Here is an 18,204-nt window from a genome sequence, read left to right as displayed (position 1 = left end):
AGAAACATCCACTTTTCCAGACACCAAAGTAATGGTCCTGTCAAATACAACTGTCTGTAATTGAACTGAAAAATAAAACTAAGATACATTCCAATGTGGCCAAGAAGTGGAAATCATCAAAAACACTGATTCAAAGTAAAGCTTTATAATTCCACGATTAACAAAATGGCACTAGATGCAAAATTACATTGAATTCACTGTCTTTGGTGGAAAGGAAAAATAAATGTTTTTCTGTCACAGTTTGGAGACCGTCAGTAAAGACTTACTGAGGTCCTTGGCCTCCCCGGCCGTCCTGACTCTCTCGTAGCCCAGGACAGCCATGGAGTGATGACAGTAGTCCTCCACCTGTTTGATCTGCTGGATGCTGAGCACTGTTCTCCATGCGCTGGCAGCCTGAGTGGCGTTCCTGGAGGACACTATGAACGGCTTGGAGGACGAACTCGACCCGCCTGTCATGTTCAGAGCAAACGACTCAATGTCGTGGTTGGTGGTGAGGTTGGCGAAGCGGTAGATGTTCCTCAGGATCTTCACAGGGTTCTCCACCAGGTCCTCATAGCGCACGGCCATGTACTTCCCTTTGAGCCAACTGGGAGGGTTTAAGGCCGTCCTCAGGGTCCGCGAGGTGCGGTCACAGATCACCTCCATGGCTCCGATGGAGTGGTAGTCCGAGCCGTCCTTCTTGTTGGCTTTGTGGTTGGGGTCGACAAAGGGGATCCTGCGGAGTTTGGGGTCCCTGCTCCGGACCACCTGCAGGTTCTCCCGGATCAGCCCGTGTCGGGACTTGATCCTGGAGTTGGCCACGGCCCGGGGGTCCCTGACCAGGTGAACTACCTTCACGTCCAGCGACGGGTCCTCCATGAGGGGGGCTAGAACGTTCACGTCCAGGATACGCACCCCTTTAATAACGATAGTGCTGTACTTGAGGCACTCCTCCTCCAGTAGTCTAAGGCTTTGAGGTGGGCACTTTTTACACACCTTGTCGTCCACCATCCCCACCACCTCTTTCCTGTAGGCGGAGCAGAGGGGGTAGGAGCACACCACCTTATTCAGGGTGGCCCCAAAGAGTCCGAGGGAAGTAAAGTTCTTTCCCCCTGGGCTGTTGTACAGCTGGAACACAGAGAGATCACAGCGGTATAAGGAGCTGAGCATGTCCCTGGCTGCCCCCTGCAAAGACACTGCGTCTCCCGGGTACAGCTTCTGCCAGATGTGCCACATGGGTTCATACAGGAAGAACACTTCAGGATTTTGGTTAAACAGCTCCCCGAAAAAGGAGGACCCAGACCTCCATGTGGTCAGAACATAGACCAGCTGTCTTTTCTTGGCCAGAGAGGGTCTGTAGAGGAACCGGATGTCTGATCTGCCATGATAGGTAGTGCTCCTCATCTGGTGATTGCACTGCTGGGGCTCTTTAGTCCATTTATAGTTGGCCAAGTTCAGCATGGTCAGCACCAGCAGCAAGAAATAGGCTATAAACAACACAATCCGCTTTCTGCGTAGCACCTTCATCACAATGCCGGGCTGGGCTATTATCTTGGTATGGTTCCTGTACGTTTTGAGCTTTCTCCCGTAGCCAGCATCCTTCTCCCAAGGCGCTGTCAACTTCAGTTGTTGGTGGTATTGTTTCCCTCTCATCTGTAACCTAGGAGTGAGTGGCTTTCACCACTGGGAGAAAGCTTCTTACATTTACAATAGGCGAACCCGTACAGCGTATTGAATATCTCCGGTGGGAATTGATACCGACCGAATCCAATGCTAAATGATTAGGTAATACCCCAGCCAACAGATTCGATATTACAATCCGATTCGCGATCCAAAATACGATAACGCAGCTCTGCCTTTACTGCAGTGCGCAAGGCTCTTCACATGAAAATGTTTCCATTACGGGTATTACAGTGCGTATTGCGTTAGGCCTGCCATCAAAAACAAAACGAAGAACCGTTCATGCAAACAATTTACGCCCTCCTTGACAATATTCAGTGTAGGCATCTCAGCGCAGTTAAAATCTGATGCGCCCCGGTATAGATGGAGCCTATATGAACATTGTACCACAGCACACAAGTAATACGTTAGCAATTACGCGCTCCAGCTTCTTCTTGAATAATGCCGCTAAATGTCGCAGGTATATCCAGAGGTGAGTCTATTCGTCCAAAGAATCAAATATTTCCATTATTCCTGATGTGCGGTATTGTATCTCTTAACCATTGAAACAGGACTGATTTAATCAGAGTACAGGGAGAAAAGCCCTCCCTTCTCTAAACGCCATTGGAGCATGATAGGATACGTGCATAAACGAGTTACGCCCTTGGTTCTTCGGCACGTCTGTCAACAATGAATGCACCGCTCTCGACACGCTCACATTTGAAAAAAGGCAACAGTAAACATGTCGTCTCTCACGAATGATGCAGCGCCCCCGCTTGGGCCAATTGAGATATCGCGTGTGACTAACACATTTCAGATTCGCAAATGTAAGTTAATTACTTTAGCTCTGGTCTTGGGCCAATCAGTGTTATTTTGTAAATGCTGGATGTTTATGGCAAGACGCATCATTCACTGAAGTTTCGTCAACATCGGCCAAGTGCTGTCTGAGATATCTCGTGTGACTAACGTACAAAGGCACCGACGGATGGAGACAGATCCACAGTCCCCTCCCCGATTTCATCGTGGGGGACAACAAAGTCTCACAGCAATGGTAGACGTCACAACTGTGGAAAATGATGCTGTTGTTAGGATAGAATAGAAATGTAAGGGATGCTGGTCTCTGCTCTGGCAAGTGTAATAGCATTGGGTCGACTCAACTCCGGTCGGTTAATTTATAGACTTGCTTAGCGCACTATTATGCAACTAGGCTATTAGTATAAATCTGTTACATACATTGTTTCAATGTTACAATGCATCATATGTGTGGTAGTATTTTCAAATCGTATGTTTTGTTGCATTTTCAGGGAGAACAGACAATAGTCTACATTCAAGGTCTGTTGGTAATATGAATGATCATGTTTCACCATATCTGTCTCCTCTCATATTATGCTGGCCAAGGCAGCAAGTAATCGATAGCTCCCATTAGAGACATGTGTTTTGCCAAGTCTCAAGAGCTACTGTAGACCTGACGCCCGTTTAAAAACGGGACCAAACGGGACCAATGAAAGATAGATGAGAGCAGTTCTGCTCAAACGGGTAACTGAACTGCCTATCCTGTCCTGTGACCTCAATTCAAGGGGCTTTATTGGCATGGGAAACAAATGTTTACTTTGCCAAAGCAAGTGAAGTAGATAATATACAAAAGTGAAATAAACAATAAAAATTAACAGCAAACATTACACTCACAGAAGTTCCAAAAGAACAAAGACAAATGTCTTATTGTGTGTATATATATATATATATATATACAGTGTTGTAACCATGTGAAAATGGCCAAAGTACAAAAGGGAAAACAAACAAACATAAATATGGGTTGTATTTACAATGGTGTTTGTTCTTCACTGGTTGCCCTTTTCTTGTGGCAACTGGTCACAAATCTTGCTGCTGTGACGGCACACTGTGGAATTTCACCCAGTAGATATGGGAGTTTATCAAAATTTGATTTTTTTTCGAATTCTTTGTGGATCTGTGTAATCTGATGGATATGTGTGTCTCTAATATGGTCATATATTTGGCAGGATGTTAGGAAGTGCAGCTCAGTTTCCACCTCGCAGTGTGCACATAGCCTGTCTTCTCTTGAGAGCCAGGTCTGCCTACGGCGGCGTTTCTCAATAGCAAGGCTATGCTCACTGAGTCTCTCTCACCAGCCAAATTGGAATCAGCGGTAATCCACTTTTTGACAGCTGTTAGCGTGGAATTGACAGCCATGGCAAGTGATAAACCCATATGTTTTAGGGGCACGGATCAAATGCCCAACAGATTGAAAATGATCCACTCACGTGTGTCAGTTCATGTGTTATTACACCAATGGCAGCCAAAAATGGGAGGGTTTGGGCATGTCTATTGGGCGTCCTACAGTTGTCTCAAGAGTTTTTAGTTCACTATTAGGTTAATCTTTTACTGAGAGGATTTCTTGGTAAATGTGTATTTTCATTACTCTTAGGTTTTTGGATGCGGTTCCTTTCCGAAGGTTGCCATCTGCTGGGGTAAAGGAGATATTTCAATTCCAGTTGAGTGCGGTAAACCTTTGGATATTATGTAGGCTACTGCACCTGTTGTCAATGATTTATATCTTATAGAAAAATAAGTTAAATAAACTTCATTGATTAATTGTTAAATGTATTATTTGAACTTGTATCTCTTATTCTTTCCAGATTTTTTAAAACAGCATTGTCGGTTAGGGGCTCGTGAGTAAGCATTTCACTGTAATGACAATGCTGCTCCTACACACATTGTCATTATATTGATCTGAAATGCTTTGTATCTTTGTTATCCAAATGTCTTTCTGTGAGGGGAGATGGGAAAGATCACATACAGGCACACACACAAAATATGCTCATATAATTCCTGTCAGTATGAAAAAATTAGGACAAGGTAAATAGTCAATTTGTTGAGATTTTTGTGTTATGAATGTGCAAATAGAAACTTTGAGACAATATTATTCCAAATGAAACTGCTTATTTGATAATTATTATTGCAGACTATGATTGTAGTAGTGTTTTGGAAATACTTCAGAGTGAACTATTTATTTACCTCTCTAAGTATGATCATGAAAATGAATGGTTGAAAAACGATTAGAACCACTTCCCTTTATGACACGTCCGCGCTGGGTATTATGAGACCGCTGAGGATGCTGGCTGCGCTGTGCCAGCGAGATGAGATTGAGCATGCGCAGCAGCAACACCATCAGGACCAGAGGACTGTCGGAAGCCTGCGAAGCGGTGCGAAAAAATGGTGCATGTAAACACGTTGATGGAGAGTTCTATTTATGCACTGACTGCGTGCGGTATGTTTACATCTGAAGAAGAATAGCGTGTGTCAAAGGGTTATTACGAGGAAACAACTGGGAAGGTCGTTACGCGCGCCAAACACCGACGCTGCGTAAAAACGGATGAAACGTTAGCAACACGGATGCGACGACAATAATAGCTTACATATATTTATTTATTATTCCGGGAAGACGTTTACACCTGCCGTTCTTTGGGGGTGAAATACATTAACAGTCTATTGCAGTATATGTCATCCCATGTGACGGGCTTTCATGGTTAAATGGTCGCTGGCGCCTAGTAGTGGGATGCACATCAGTGTCCTGCCCTACTCCTTCTCCGTCGCAATGGCCGCTCTATATCAGGTCACGGACGTGTCCTCTCCGGATAAATTTCTGGCCCTGAAAGACGTGAGGGAGGTGAAGGAGGAGACAACTCTGGATGAAAAGCTCTTCCTACTGGCCTGTGAGAAAGGTGAGTTATTTTAGGCTTCTAGGTGGATTCATTTATCAAACAAATAAGTGATGTTATTAAAAAAACACGTGACTTTATGACAGCGTGTTGTAACATGTTGTTTAAGAAAAGGTGTGAACATGTAGTGTTTTATTATTTGAAACACTTCATGTCCTATCACACCAATATTACCAACAGTCATCCTCTCTTGCCTTATGATGGATGAGTGAGTATACTTTGGATGAATGCCTACTGCAGCAGCCTGCATGTAGCTACACTGGAAGTTTGTCCACAGGGCTGAGTTTTATTTAACCTAGTGGAGCTATATGCTCTTGTGTAGAGCTATGTGAAGCTATATGCTCTTGTGTAGAGCTATGTGAAGCTATATGCTCTTGTGTAGAGCTATGTGAAGCTATATGCTCTTGTGTAGCGCTATGTGAAGCTATATGCTCTTGTGACGAGCTATGTGAAGATTTATGCTCTTGTGTAGAGCTATGTGGAGCTATATGCTCTTGTGTAGAGCTATGTGGAGCTATATGCTCTTGTGTAGAGCTATGTGAAGCTATATGCTCTTGTGTAGAGCTATGTGGAGCTATGCTCTTGTGTAGAGCTATGTGGAGCTATATGCTCTTGTGTAGAGCTATGTGAAGCTATGCTCTCGTGTAGAGCTATGTGGAGCTATATGCTCTTGTGTAGAGCTATGTGGAGCTATGCTCTTGTGTAGAGCTATGTGGAGCTATATGCTCTTGTGTAGAGCTATGTGAAGCTATATGCTCTTGTGTAGAGCTATGTGGAGCTATGCTCTTGTGTAGAGCTATGTGGAGCTATATGCTCTTGTGTAGAGCTATGTGAAGCTATGCTCTCGTGTAGAGCTATGTGGAGCTATATGCTCTTGTGTAGAGCTATGTGGAGCTATATGCTCTTGTGTAGAGCTATGTGAAGCTATGCTCTCGTGTAGAGCTATGTGGAGCTATGCTCTTGTGTAGAGCTATGTGGAGCTATATGCTCTTGTGTAGAGCTATGTGAAGCTATGCTCTCGTGTAGAGCTATGTGGAGCTATATGCTCTTGTGTAGAGCTATGTGGAGCTATGCTCTTATGTAAGCTTTGTCATGCCTTTGCTAGCCTGTGACAAAGACTATATATTTACTGCATTCTGTATTCTGTCATCCAGGCCAAGTTGAACACACACACACACACACACACACACACACACACACACACACACACACACACACACACACACACACACACACACACACACACACACACACACACACACAGACACACACACACACTCAAACACAAGTACATAATTCCCATGAGAGGAGGGGTATAAAGACAAATAATTTCCATGTGTCAGAAGCAGGAAGCTATGATAGTCGTAACAGTATCCCAATGAAATGAGAGAGTATTTGAAATCAATGACAAGTGAAGCTGAGGTGGATGTTTTTATAGGGGCCAGCAGGTTGTCCCAGAGAGTCTCACCATATAAAGCCAGTATAAACATGGCTCAACAGACTATCTTTGTCCTTTGATGGAGATTGTTATTGTTACATTAAGCTGGGAGTGTAGGGTGCTGGAGTGTTGGAGTGGAGCCTACTCTCTGTGTGCAGAGTGTATTCTGCGTCTCTCTCTGTGCATCTGCGTCCCACTCTCTTTCTGTGTGTGTGTATGTGTGCGTGTGCGTGGGTGCACCCATGTGTGTGTGTGCATTCGTGTGTCTCTCTGTGTTCTTTTCTTTCTTTGTGTGCGTGTGTGTGTTTTTCTTCTTCTTCTGTGTGTGCATTTTTGTGTGTGTGTTTCTGTGTGTGCGTATGAGTGCGTGTGCATTTTTATTTGTGTGTGTGTGTGTTGTGCTCTAATGTCACACTGTTCCAGGTGACTACTACATGGTGAAGAGACTACTGGAGGAGAAGACAGAGCTCAATATCAACTGTGTAGACGTGCTGGGGAGAGACGCTGTCACCATCTCTATAGAGAACCAAAACCTGGACATCCTTAAGCTTCTGCTAGAGCACGGCTGCCAGGTAACACACACACACACACACACACACACACACACACACACACACACACACACACACACACACACACACACACACACACACACACACACACACACACACACACACACACACACACACACACACACACACACACACACACACACACACACACACACACACAGAGCAAGATGCTTCACACAATGTGGCCTCTGGCCCTGCGCTGTTGACTATTTTACTATAACTATCTAACTATCCTGACTCTATTCTCTGTTGTTGTGTCTGTGTTTGGTCCAGGCTCTCTCTCTCTAACCTGGTCCTGTTGTTGTGTTTGGTCCAGGTTCTCTCTCTCTCTCTCTCTCTCTCTCTCTCTCTCTCTCTCTCTCTCTCTCTCTCTCGGTCCTCTCTCTCTCTCTCTCTCTCTCTCTCTCTCTCTCTCTCTCTCTCTCTCTCTCTCTCTCTCTCTCTCTCTCTCTCTCTCTCTCTCTCTCTCTCTCTCTCTCTCTCTCTCTCTCTCTCTCTCTCTCTAACCCGGTCCTGTTGTCGTGTTTGGTCCAGGTTCTCTCTCTCTCTCTCTCTCTCTCTCTCTCTCTCTCTCTCTCTCTCTCTCTCTCTCTCTAACCTGGTCTCTCTCTCTCTCTCTCTCTCTCTCTCTCTCTCTCTCTCTCTCTCTCTCTCGGTGCATGCTGGGTGTTTTTGGAGTTTGAGTGTTTGGTGTGGAAAGCTCTATCCTAACTAACTTTCTTGATTCTATTCTTTTCTTTACATGTTATTTTCTATGGTGGAGGGTTAATGCAATATTTGTTAGGGTGGAAGAGGACAGAGTAACGTTCCGGGGGGTTGCAAGGTCTAGTGTGCGCAATGGCTTCTCAGCCTAGCGCGCAGGAGACGCTGTCGATACAGCATGGATTCAGGTGTGTTCCTGAGAACGGAGTTAAGGTGGAGGAGGTTCTGCTCGCGGTCGGTGAACAGGTAGGAGCTGAGTTTATACATTCTGCTTCTAGAATGAACAAGGCTGTGGTTGTGTTCATGAAAAGGGCTCATTTGGTCGGTAGGCTAATTGCTAGCGGAATATTTGTAAGGGATGTGTTGGTGTCAATTTCACCTCTCTCTACCCCTTCAACAATAGTTGTAGTGGCAAATTTGCCTCCGTTTATTACGGATGATCAAATTAGGAAAGAGCTGAGTCGTTTTGGTAAGTTTGCTAGCGGTTTCCGTGTACTGTCAGCAGGTTTTCAGGCAGATGCCGTTAAGCACGTTGTTTCATTCAGGAGGCAAGTGTTTATGTTTCTGAATAATAATGAGCAACAGCTAAATGTGCATTTTAAAGTGAGGCATGGGGAGGGGCTCTATGCAGGTTTTGCCAGCACAGATAGTCTACGGTGTTTTGAATGTGGGGATTTGGGGCACAAGAGCTTTGCGTGCCCACATAAAGGCCATAGACAAGGGGAGGGTACGAGCGCAAGGGGGGGAAATCGGGTCAAAATGCAGGGGGAGGAGATCAGAAAAGGCTGGGCCTAGTCAGTCTAGAGATGGTGGTGTAGATGAGGCTGGGCCTAGTCAGTCTAGAGATGGTGGAGAAGCAGAGGCTGGGTCTAGTCAGGCTAGAGATGGTGGGGTAGCTGAGGCTGGGCCTAGTCATGCTATGGAGGGTGTTGTAGCTGAGGCTGGCCCTAGTCATGCTATGGAGGGTGTTGTAGCTGAGGCTGGCCCTAGTCATGCTATGGAGGGTGTTGTAGCTGAGGCTGGCCCTAGTCATGCTATGGAGGGTGGTGCAGATGATACTGCGTCTAGTCAGGTTATTCTAGTGGATGAGGAGAGTATAGTGGGGAAGTGTAAGAGATTAGGGAGGAGGAGGAGGGTGTCAAGAGGAAAAAGAAAAAGGGTGTGGACAAAGGCACCATGGAAATGTTGCCTGTTGCTGAGGGTGAGGCCCTAACCAGAGAGAAAGGGCAGGTGGTCAGGGTGGGAGATAGAGAAGAGGAGGAAAGTGAGTCTGAGGAAGAGGATGAGGAGGTATTTTTTTCAGACTCCTCTTCAATTGGCCCGGAGCTGACAGCCAGTCAACCAGAGGGGTCTAAGTACACATTGAGAGAACTGACAAGGTTCCTGAATGAGACTAAGGGGAAAAAAGTTAATCTTGAGGCTTTTTGTCCTGATCCTAGAAAGTTTGTAAGATCAGTACAACATGCTATGAGAAATGAGGGGCATGGTGTCCTCTCACCCAAGAAACGGTTTAGGTTGAGGAAGTGGGTCACAACAGTACGTAAAGGTTTACCTTCAGACACTGTTTAAATATTTAATTTCTTACTGACACTGGGGCTTTTTGAGCTTTGCTATTGGTCTATTTCTCTGCTGGCTTTTCTCCCACTTCTTATGGAGACTCTTCGGGTAGGCTCGCTCAATATAAATGGCGCCAGAGATGCGGGAAAGAGGAGTGTGTTGAGTGAATATGTAAAACATAAACAAGTACAGGTGTTGTTTCTGCAGGAGACGCATAGTGATGTGGTGAATGAAGTTGATTGGGGGCTCTGGTGGAAAGGGGCAAGTGTGTTGAGCCATGGGACAAATCTTAGTGCAGGGGTGGCAGTCCTTTTTGCACCGGGTCTGGCTGTAAAAATTTGCTCCTCAAAGGAGGTGTGTAGGGGTAGGTTGCTTGTTGTTAAAGCAGAAATTAACAACATGTGTTTTGTCTTTATAAATGTGTATGCGCCTAACACAGGGAGAGAAAGAGGGGTTCTATTTGGGAGTCTTAGACAGGAACTCTCACAAGTAGCGCCTGAGGAGACGCTGGTGATCGGAGGTGACTGGAACTGTACAATGGATTTTACAAAAGACAGAAATGGGGAAGAGCCTCATTCAGTGTCAGTGGGAGTGTTAAGGGACATCTTTAATCAGTTTGACCTAGTGAATGTTTGGAGAACTAAACATCCAAACACAAGACAGTATACGTGGGTGAAGGTTTTTGGGGCTAGGGTGAGTGCAGCTCGACTTGATCGTTTTTACATGTCCAGGAATCAGAGCAATAGGCTTCTGGGTGCTACCATTCTCCCAGTGGGGTTTTCGGATCACCACATAACCATGGCTCAGCTGTCTATTTCACCAGGGCCCCGGCAGGCATCTTATTGGAAGTTCAATGTAAAGCTCTTACAAGATGCCACTTTTTGCTCAGGTTTCCAGACTTTTTGGGAAAAATGGGGGCAGCGAAGAGAGGAGTATGAGTCTCTGAGTCAGTGGTGGGATGTGGGGAAAGTGCAAATTCGGCTTTTCTGTCAACAGTACACAGCTCTCTCATCCTCAGAGGCTAGGAGAGTATTGGGGGAACTAGAGCGGTGTATTAGTGAGATGGAGGTAGAGATGGTGGGGCAAGGCAATGTAGGCCTCCAGGCTAACTTAGCCGAATTACGTAGGGACCTGGGCAGTTTTTTCCAGGTTAAAGCAAAGGGAGCACTTGTAAGAGCTAGGTTCTCCATGCTCAAGGAGATGGATGCTCCCAGCTCCTTCTTCTTTGGTTTGGAAAGACAGAGCAGTGAAGCCAAGGGTATGCATTGTCTACGGCTGTCTGATGGGCGGGTGACCTCTGTGGTGGGGGAGATGCGGGAGCGGACTGTGGAGTTTTATACTGAATTGTATAGGGCAGAAATGTGTGATCCTATGTGTGCTCAGGTCTTGTTCGCAGGACTCCCTAAGCTCTCTCGGGCACAGAGGGATGAAATGGACATTCCTCTGTTGTCACATGAACTGGCAGAGGCAGTAACCCAGATGTCCCCGGTCGTGCACCCGGGGTTGATGGACTTCCAGTGGAATTTTACAAAAATTCTGGGGAACAATTGGACAGGATTTCTTTTGCGTGTTGCAAGAATGCGTCGGGGTAGGAGAGTTGCCGATGAGCTGCCGTCGGGCGGCTCTGACTCTCTTGCCCAAAAAAGGGGACTTGTGTGAACTTAAGAACTGGAGGCCTGTGGCATTACTCTGTGCGGACTACAAGATTTTTGCCAAGGTCCTCTCTAACAGACTGAAGTCCCATCTGGACTCTATAATACACAAGGACCAGACATATTGTGTACCGGGACGCTCAATCACGGACAACTTGTTCTTGATTAGGGACATGTTGGACTTGTCGAGAGGTTCTAATGTGAAATTTGGACTGGTCTCTTTAGATCAAGAGAAGGCTTTTGATAGAGTGGATCATGAGTATCTGTTTAATGTGATGTCTGTGTTTGGGTTTGGGAAGAGGTTTGTGACCTGTGTGAAGCTGTTGTATGCTGGGGCGTCATGTATGGTTAAGGTGGGAGGGGGGCTCAGTAGGCCAGTCTGGGTGAGACGGGGCATTAGACAAGGATGCCCTCTATCTGGGCAGCTGTACACACTAGCCATTGAGCCTTTTTTAGGACTGCTACGCAGGAGACTGCGGGGAGTGTGCTGGACAGGCATGGATGTGGTGACAGGAATTGCAGTCTCAGCATATGCAGATGATGTTTCTGTGATGGTCAGGGATGGGCAAGATATGCAGGAACTAGAGACCAGTCTGAAGGTGTATGAGGGAGCTTCATCAGCTAAGGTAAACTGGGGAAAGAGCAAAGCTCTGTTATGTGGGGCATGGGGGGATAGGGCTCCTCCTCTGCTTCCAGGGGGTTTGCAGTGGGGTTGTGAAGGGCTTAAAGTGTTGGGGGTGTACCTGGGCTCGGAGAGGTGGGTCAGCAAGAACTGGGAGGGGCTGACACAGGCAGTGGTGTCAAGACTGGCCAGGTGGAGGTGGCTCCTGTCCCAAGTGTCATATAGAGGGAGGGTGCTGATAATCAACAACCTGGTGGCATCTTCCTTGTGGCATAAACTGGCTGTCCTCAACCCCCCCGCTGGTCTGCTTGCAGACCTGCAACGCAAGCTGGTGGACTTTTTTTGGTCGGGACATCACTGGCTGAAGGCAGCAGTTTTGTACATGACCGTCCACGAAGGAGGACAGGGCCTGGTGGAACTGGAGAGCAGGATGGCTGCTTTCCGACTAAAGGCGGTGCAGAGACTGCTGTACCACACTGATGTTGGCTGGAGGGAACCAGCATGCGCGCTGCTGAGGAGAGCTGGCGGATTAGGGTTGGACCGGCAGCTGTTCCTCATGGAGCTGGAGAGGCTGAGTACAGCAGGTCTCTCAGAGTTTTACTCTGCGGTGCTGAGGGCCTGGCAGCTGCTAAGGCCCACACGAGAAGGGGGTGTGGAGCCTGGGCAGTGGGTGTGGGAGGAGCCCATCTTCCACAACCCAGCCATCCCTTTGAGATCGGTTCAGTCGGCCACCCTGCAGAGGCAACTGATGGCAGGGGGTTTACAAAGGCTGGGTGACCTGAGACTGCTGGGAGAGGAGGGGTGGAAAACCCCGGAGGTCTTGGCGCAACAAACAGGAATAACGTCTCTTAGGCTGCTCGAGAGATTCCTGGAGGAGGTCCAGGAGGCACTGTCTGAGCGTAAGGGGGGTGTTTGAGAGGCCAAAGGGAGAGGGGCCACCAATGTTCCCGCCACTGCAGGTGATGGCAGAGACTGGAGACTGGCAAGGGGGTCTGGAGGACTTGTTAGATTTTAACACTCCGAGCCTGGGGGAGTTTGAGGGGGTGGGAGGTAAAGCCCTCTACAACCTCTGCGTTAAGGTGAGGAGCATTAGAAGCCTAACAGGAGTGAAGGCACATCAGTGGCAGGGGGTATGTGGGGCGGAGAGTATGGTGGGTTTTAGATGGAGGGGGCTCTACAAACCCCCAGTACCAAAGAGGTCAGGGGACCTCCAGTGGAGGGTTCTTCATGGAGCCCTGGCCACTAACAGCTGGTTGGCACGGGTTGATCCGGGAATTGGGCAGGGGTGTCCTTTCTGTCAAATGAAAGAAACTGTAATTCATGTGTTTTCTGTGTGAACCAGGTTAATGCCATTAATGTCTCTGTTGGAATGTCTGTGTGACAGGTTGGGGGTGGTTTTTGCTGTTGGGATGTTTATAATGGGATACAGGTATTCGAGTAAGGAGAAAGAAAAATGTGTTTTGTTGAATTTTCTGTTTGCTCAGGCAAAGTTAGCTATTTGGCTAACAAGGAGGAACAGGGTCAAAGGTGGGGGATAACAGACCCTTTACTACTGTTTCATGGGATGGTCTCTGCGCGCCTTAGGGTTGAGTTTGAGTTCTATAAAATGATCAAATGTGTGGAGATGTTTGAGGAGATATGGTGTGTTGGGGGGGCTGTCTGTATTGCTGGGGAAGATGTTTTGGATATACGGTTGTAGGAGAGGGTTTTTGTGTATTTTTATTTATTTATTTATTTTATTTTTTGTTTGTTATTTATTTTAGGAGGGGGGGGTGAGTTTTAAATGAATTAAGAATGTTTCAATAAAGAAAGACCAAAAGTCAAAAGTCTCTCTCTCTCTCTCTCTCTCTCTCTCTCTCTCTCTCTCTCTCTCTCTCTCTCTCTCTCTCTCTCTCTCTCTCTCTCTCTCTCTCTCTCTCTCTCTCTCTCTCTCTCTCTCTCTCTCTCTCTCTCTCTCTCTCTCTCTCTCTCTCTCTCTCTAACCTGGTCCTGTTGTTGTGTTTGGTCCAGGTTTCTCTCTCTCTCTCTAACCTGGTCCTGTTGTTGTGTTTGGTCCAGGTTCTCTCTCTCTCTCTCTAACCTGGTCCTGTTGTTGTGTTTGGTCCAGGTTCTCTCTCTCTCTCTCTAACCTGGTCCTGTTGTTGTGTTTGGTCCAGGTTCTCTCTCTCTCTCTCTCTCTCTCTCTCTCTCTCTCTCTCTCTCTCTCTCTCTCTCTCTCTCTAACCTGGTCCTGTTGTTGTGTTTGGTCCAGGTTCTCTCTCTCTCTCTCTCTCTCTCTCTCTCTCTCTCTCTCTCTCTCTCTCTCTCTCTCTCTCTCTCTCTCTCTCTCTCTAACCTGGTCCTGTTGTTGTGTTTGGTCCAGGTTCTCTCTCTCTCTCTCTCTCTCTCTCTCTCTCTCTCTCTCTCTCTCTCTCTCTCTCTCTCTCTCTCTCTCTCTCTCTCTCTCTCTCTCTCTCTCTCTAACCTGGTCCTGTTGTTGTGTTTGGTCCAGGTTCTCTCTCTCTCTCTCTCTAACCTGGTCCTGTTGTTGTGTTTGGTCCAGGTTCTCTCTCTCTCTCTCTCTCTCTCTCTCTCTCTCTCTCTCTCTCTCTCTCTCTCTAACCTGGTCCTGTTGTTGTGTCTGTGTTTGGTCCAGGTTCTCTCTCTCTCTCTCTAACCTGGTCCTGTTGTTGTGTTTGGTCCAGGTTCTCTCTCTCTCTCTCTAACCTGGTCCTGTTGTTGTGTTTGGTCCAGGTTCTCTCTCTCTCTCTCTCTCTCTCTCTCTCTCTCTCTCTCTCTCTCTCTCTCTCTCTCTCTCTCTCTCTCTCTCTCTCTTCTCTCTCTCTCTCTCTCTCTCTCTCTCTCTCTCTCTCTCTAACCTGGTCCTGTTGTTGTGTTTGGTCCAGGTTCTCTCTCTCTCTCTCTCTCTCTAACCTGGTCCTGTTGTTGTGTTTGGTCCAGGTTCTCTCTCTCTCTCTAACCTGGTCCTGTTGTTGTGTTTGGTCCAGGTTCTCTCTCTCTCTCTCTCTCTCTCTCTCTCTCTCTCTCTCTCTCTCTCTCTCTCTCTCTCTCTCTCTCTCTCTCTCTCTCTCTCTCTCTCTCTCTCTCTCTAACCTGGTCCTGTTGTTGTGTTTGGTCCAGGTTCTCTCTCTCTCTCTCTCTCTCTCTCTCTCTCTCTCTCTCTCTCTCTCTCTCTCTCTCTCTCTCTCTCTCTCTCTCTCTCTCTCTCTCTCTCTCTCTCTCTCTCTCTCTCTAACCTGGTCCTGTTGTTGTGTTTGGTCCAGGTTCTCTCTCTCTCTCTCTCTAACCCGGTGTTGTTGTTGTGTCTGTGTTTGTCCTAGGCAACAGATGCTCTGTTAGTGGCCATTGACTCGGAGGTGGTGGGAGCTGTGGACATCCTCCTCAACCATCACCCCAGGAGGTCCTCTAAGCCCTCCATCGCTGTTAGTCTCTTTTCTTCTCTACCATTGTAATACTTATGATAATAAATGTATTATTACCTGCCACAGCCAAGTGACTCTCCTGACCCTGTATTTTAGAGCAAAAAGTACATTACATTATCAGGACAACTGAATGCTTTTAGAGGATTAAAGACTGCATCAATAACAACAAGCCTCTTCTCCGTTCCTCTCTCTCTCTCTCTCTCTGTCAGAAACTGATGCAGCGCATCCAGAACCCCGAGTACTCCACCACCATGGACGTGGCTCCAGTGATCCTGGCGGCCCATAGGAACAACTATGAGATACTGACCATGTTGCTGAAGCAGGATATCTCCCTGCCCAGGCCTCACGCTGTGGGCTGCGAGTGTACTCTCTGTAATGCCAAGAACAAGAAGGACAGCCTACGGCACTCCAGGTAAGATCCTGTAGAACACACACACACACACACACACACACACACACACACACACACACACACACACACACACACACACACACACACACACACACACACACACACACACACACACACACACACACACACACACACTCTCTTTCTCTGGGAAGGATAGAATAACCAAGTAAGTATTCACTACTGCTATCCACAGCGAACCACTCACACACTCTCTCTCTCTCTCTCTTTCTCTGGGAAGGATAGAATAACCAAGTAAGTATTCACTACTGCTATCCACAGCGAACCACTAAGGGGGACCACTAAGAGGGAGGCGGTGTGTCTGCCATGTGACCATGGATGTGTTCGAGAGTGTGTGTGTGTGTGTGTGTGTGTGTGTGTGTGTGTGTGTGTGTGTGTGTGTGTGTGTGTGTGTGTGTGTGTGTGTGTGTGTGTGTGTGTGTGTGTGTGTGTGTGTGTGTGTGTGTGTGTGTGTGTGTGTAGGTACACACCTCTTTGTAAAACTAATAAGGTTTTCCTGGGCTACCTTCAAAGGACACTTGTTTTGACGTTTTGTCCTTGCTCTGGTATTCTGGAACCTAGAAGGAAGTCCACGTATGGTGTCAAGAAGGTGTCTGTTCACTAAAGGTTATCGTAAGGTGCTGACCTGTTGACAGTGGTAGAGCGTTTGGGAGACAACCCCATCATACATCATCTCCCTTTTCTGGGTTGACTATTTGCATCTGAAATGACGCCCTACTCTCTATGCAGTGCACTACTTTTGACCAGGGCCCATAGGACTCCCCTATATACACTATATTTCCATATTTCCATGTCCTACTTTTGAAGATTAAATGAATTGGAATGACTGGAAATCTGACAGATTGTTTTTTAAATTTTAATAAAACCTAATCGTATTATTATATGTAGTAGAAAGCAATGGGTTAGAAGAAGCCTACATTTGTGTCTTCTTCTAATGCCTTTTAAACAGGTTGACACTTATTGGGATGAGTCTTGTCCTTGATTCAGAACTGAGAAGTTTACTCTAGATGGGCCAGCTGCAGAGTCAAAATTGCAAATATTGTAAAAATGTATGAAAACAAAATGTTGCTTTTTGGTATTAATTTAAGGAAGGGTAAGGCATTATGGGTTGGCAGTGTGGTTAATGTTAGAGTTAAGGTTATGTTTAAAACTCTGCAGAGCTGCCTTTAGAACAAGATTCATTATGAAAAATGCAACTTTGTGCCTCTTAAGGGGAAAGTAATCTAGAAGTAACTGAAAGTAATCAGATTAAATTACTGAGTTTGGGTAATCCAAAAGTTATGTTACTGATTACACTTTTGGACAGGTAACTATTAACTGTAATGGACTGCATTTAGAAAGTAACCTACACAACCCTCCATTTTGGACACAATGACTGACTCCACTGACCAGAGCTGGATGACTTGTCTTGTTTTTCACAGACATTAGGAAAAACTTAGCACTCTTATCTTTGAAGCAATAGGACAATTTCTGTGTTTCTGTTTAGAAGTATTAGCAGGAATCAATGCTATGTTCTGCTTGGTGTTTATATTCTACCTGTGTGACAGAGGCCTCCCACACAGCCCACTGTGAATCAGCACACAGATCACAACAGCATGGCGATGGGAATACGTTTTAAATAGATACAGAACAAGGAACAAGAAGGAGTTTTAAATAGGTACAGAACAAGGAACAATAAGTCAAATGATGTAAACTTTTAGAAACAGCTTTGTGACTCTCTTGTCTTCTCTCTTTCTTTCTTTCTCTCTCTCTCTCTCTCTCTCTCTCTCTCTCTCTCTCTCTCTCTCTCTCTCTCTCTCTCTCTCTCTCTCTCTCTCTCTCTCTCTCTCTCTCTCTCTCTCTCTCTCTCTCTCTCTCTCTCTCTCTCTTCTCTCTCTCTCTCTCTCTCTCTCTCTCTCTCTCTCTCTCTCTCTCTCTCTCTCTCTCTCTCTCTCTCTCTCTCTCTCTCTCTCTCTCTCTCTCTCTCTCTCTCTCTCTCTCTCTCTCTCTCTCTCTCTCTCTCCTCTCTCCCTTCCTCTATCTATCTATCTCCCCTCCGTCCCTCCCTCCCTCCCCCTACTCTTCCTTCCCTCTTGCTTTCTTTCTCCCTTTCTCCTTCCTTTCTCCTTTTCTTCATCCCCTTCCTACCTCCTTCTCCCACAACTCTCTCCCTCCTTACCTCAACCTCCTCTCACTCTCCTCCTTCCCAACCCCCCAGGTTTCGTCTGGACATCTACAGGTGTTTGGCCAGCCCATCTCTGATTATGCTGACCGAGGAGGACCCCATCCTCAGGGCCTTTGAGCTGAGTGCAGACCTCAGGGAGCTCAGCCTGGTCGAGGTGGAGTTCAGGTACGCCACAGACACACACACACAAACATCAGGTGAGTTCAGGTGAGAGATTCTAGCAGGACACTCAAAGGCAGGGATCATCAACTTAAAATAATATGTATATAT

The 18,204-nt window shown here is 46.6% G+C and overlaps 2 protein-coding genes across 3 annotated transcripts in view; one reads left to right on the top strand and one right to left on the bottom strand.

Annotated features, from left to right (window-relative positions):
• chst2b (carbohydrate (N-acetylglucosamine-6-O) sulfotransferase 2b) overlaps positions 1-2,241 on the bottom strand; it is a 2,821-nt gene extending 580 nt beyond the window's left edge. The window contains exon 1 of the mRNA XM_046290787.1: positions 1-2,241. This exon is cut by the window's left edge and continues 580 nt beyond it. Coding sequence (XP_046146743.1) covers positions 235-1,632 — 1,398 coding nt within the window. The 5' untranslated portion in view covers positions 1,633-2,241 and the 3' untranslated portion in view covers positions 1-234.
• A 2,561-nt stretch (positions 2,242-4,802) lies between these two features.
• The window catches only part of trpc1 (transient receptor potential cation channel, subfamily C, member 1), a 42,885-nt gene continuing 29,483 nt past the window's right edge, over positions 4,803-18,204 (top strand). The window contains exons 1-5 of one of the 2 annotated variants that reach the window (XM_046292551.1): positions 4,803-5,378; positions 7,237-7,385; positions 15,239-15,340; positions 15,550-15,752; positions 17,968-18,099. In XM_046292551.1, the coding sequence (XP_046148507.1) occupies positions 5,180-5,378; positions 7,237-7,385; positions 15,239-15,340; positions 15,550-15,752; positions 17,968-18,099 (785 nt within the window). In that variant the 5' untranslated portion in view covers positions 4,803-5,179. Of the gene's footprint in view, positions 5,379-7,236; positions 7,386-8,176; positions 8,334-15,238; positions 15,341-15,549; positions 15,753-17,967; positions 18,100-18,204 lie in introns of those variants that run through there. The other variant, XM_046292552.1, reaches the window with a different exon arrangement.

Source organism: Oncorhynchus gorbuscha, linkage group LG12, assembly GCF_021184085.1.
Source record: "Oncorhynchus gorbuscha isolate QuinsamMale2020 ecotype Even-year linkage group LG12, OgorEven_v1.0, whole genome shotgun sequence".
Lineage (NCBI taxonomy): Eukaryota > Metazoa > Chordata > Actinopteri > Salmoniformes > Salmonidae > Oncorhynchus > Oncorhynchus gorbuscha.
Note: the sequence above shows the minus strand (reverse complement) of the source record. Positions and strands in the feature narration are given on the sequence as shown.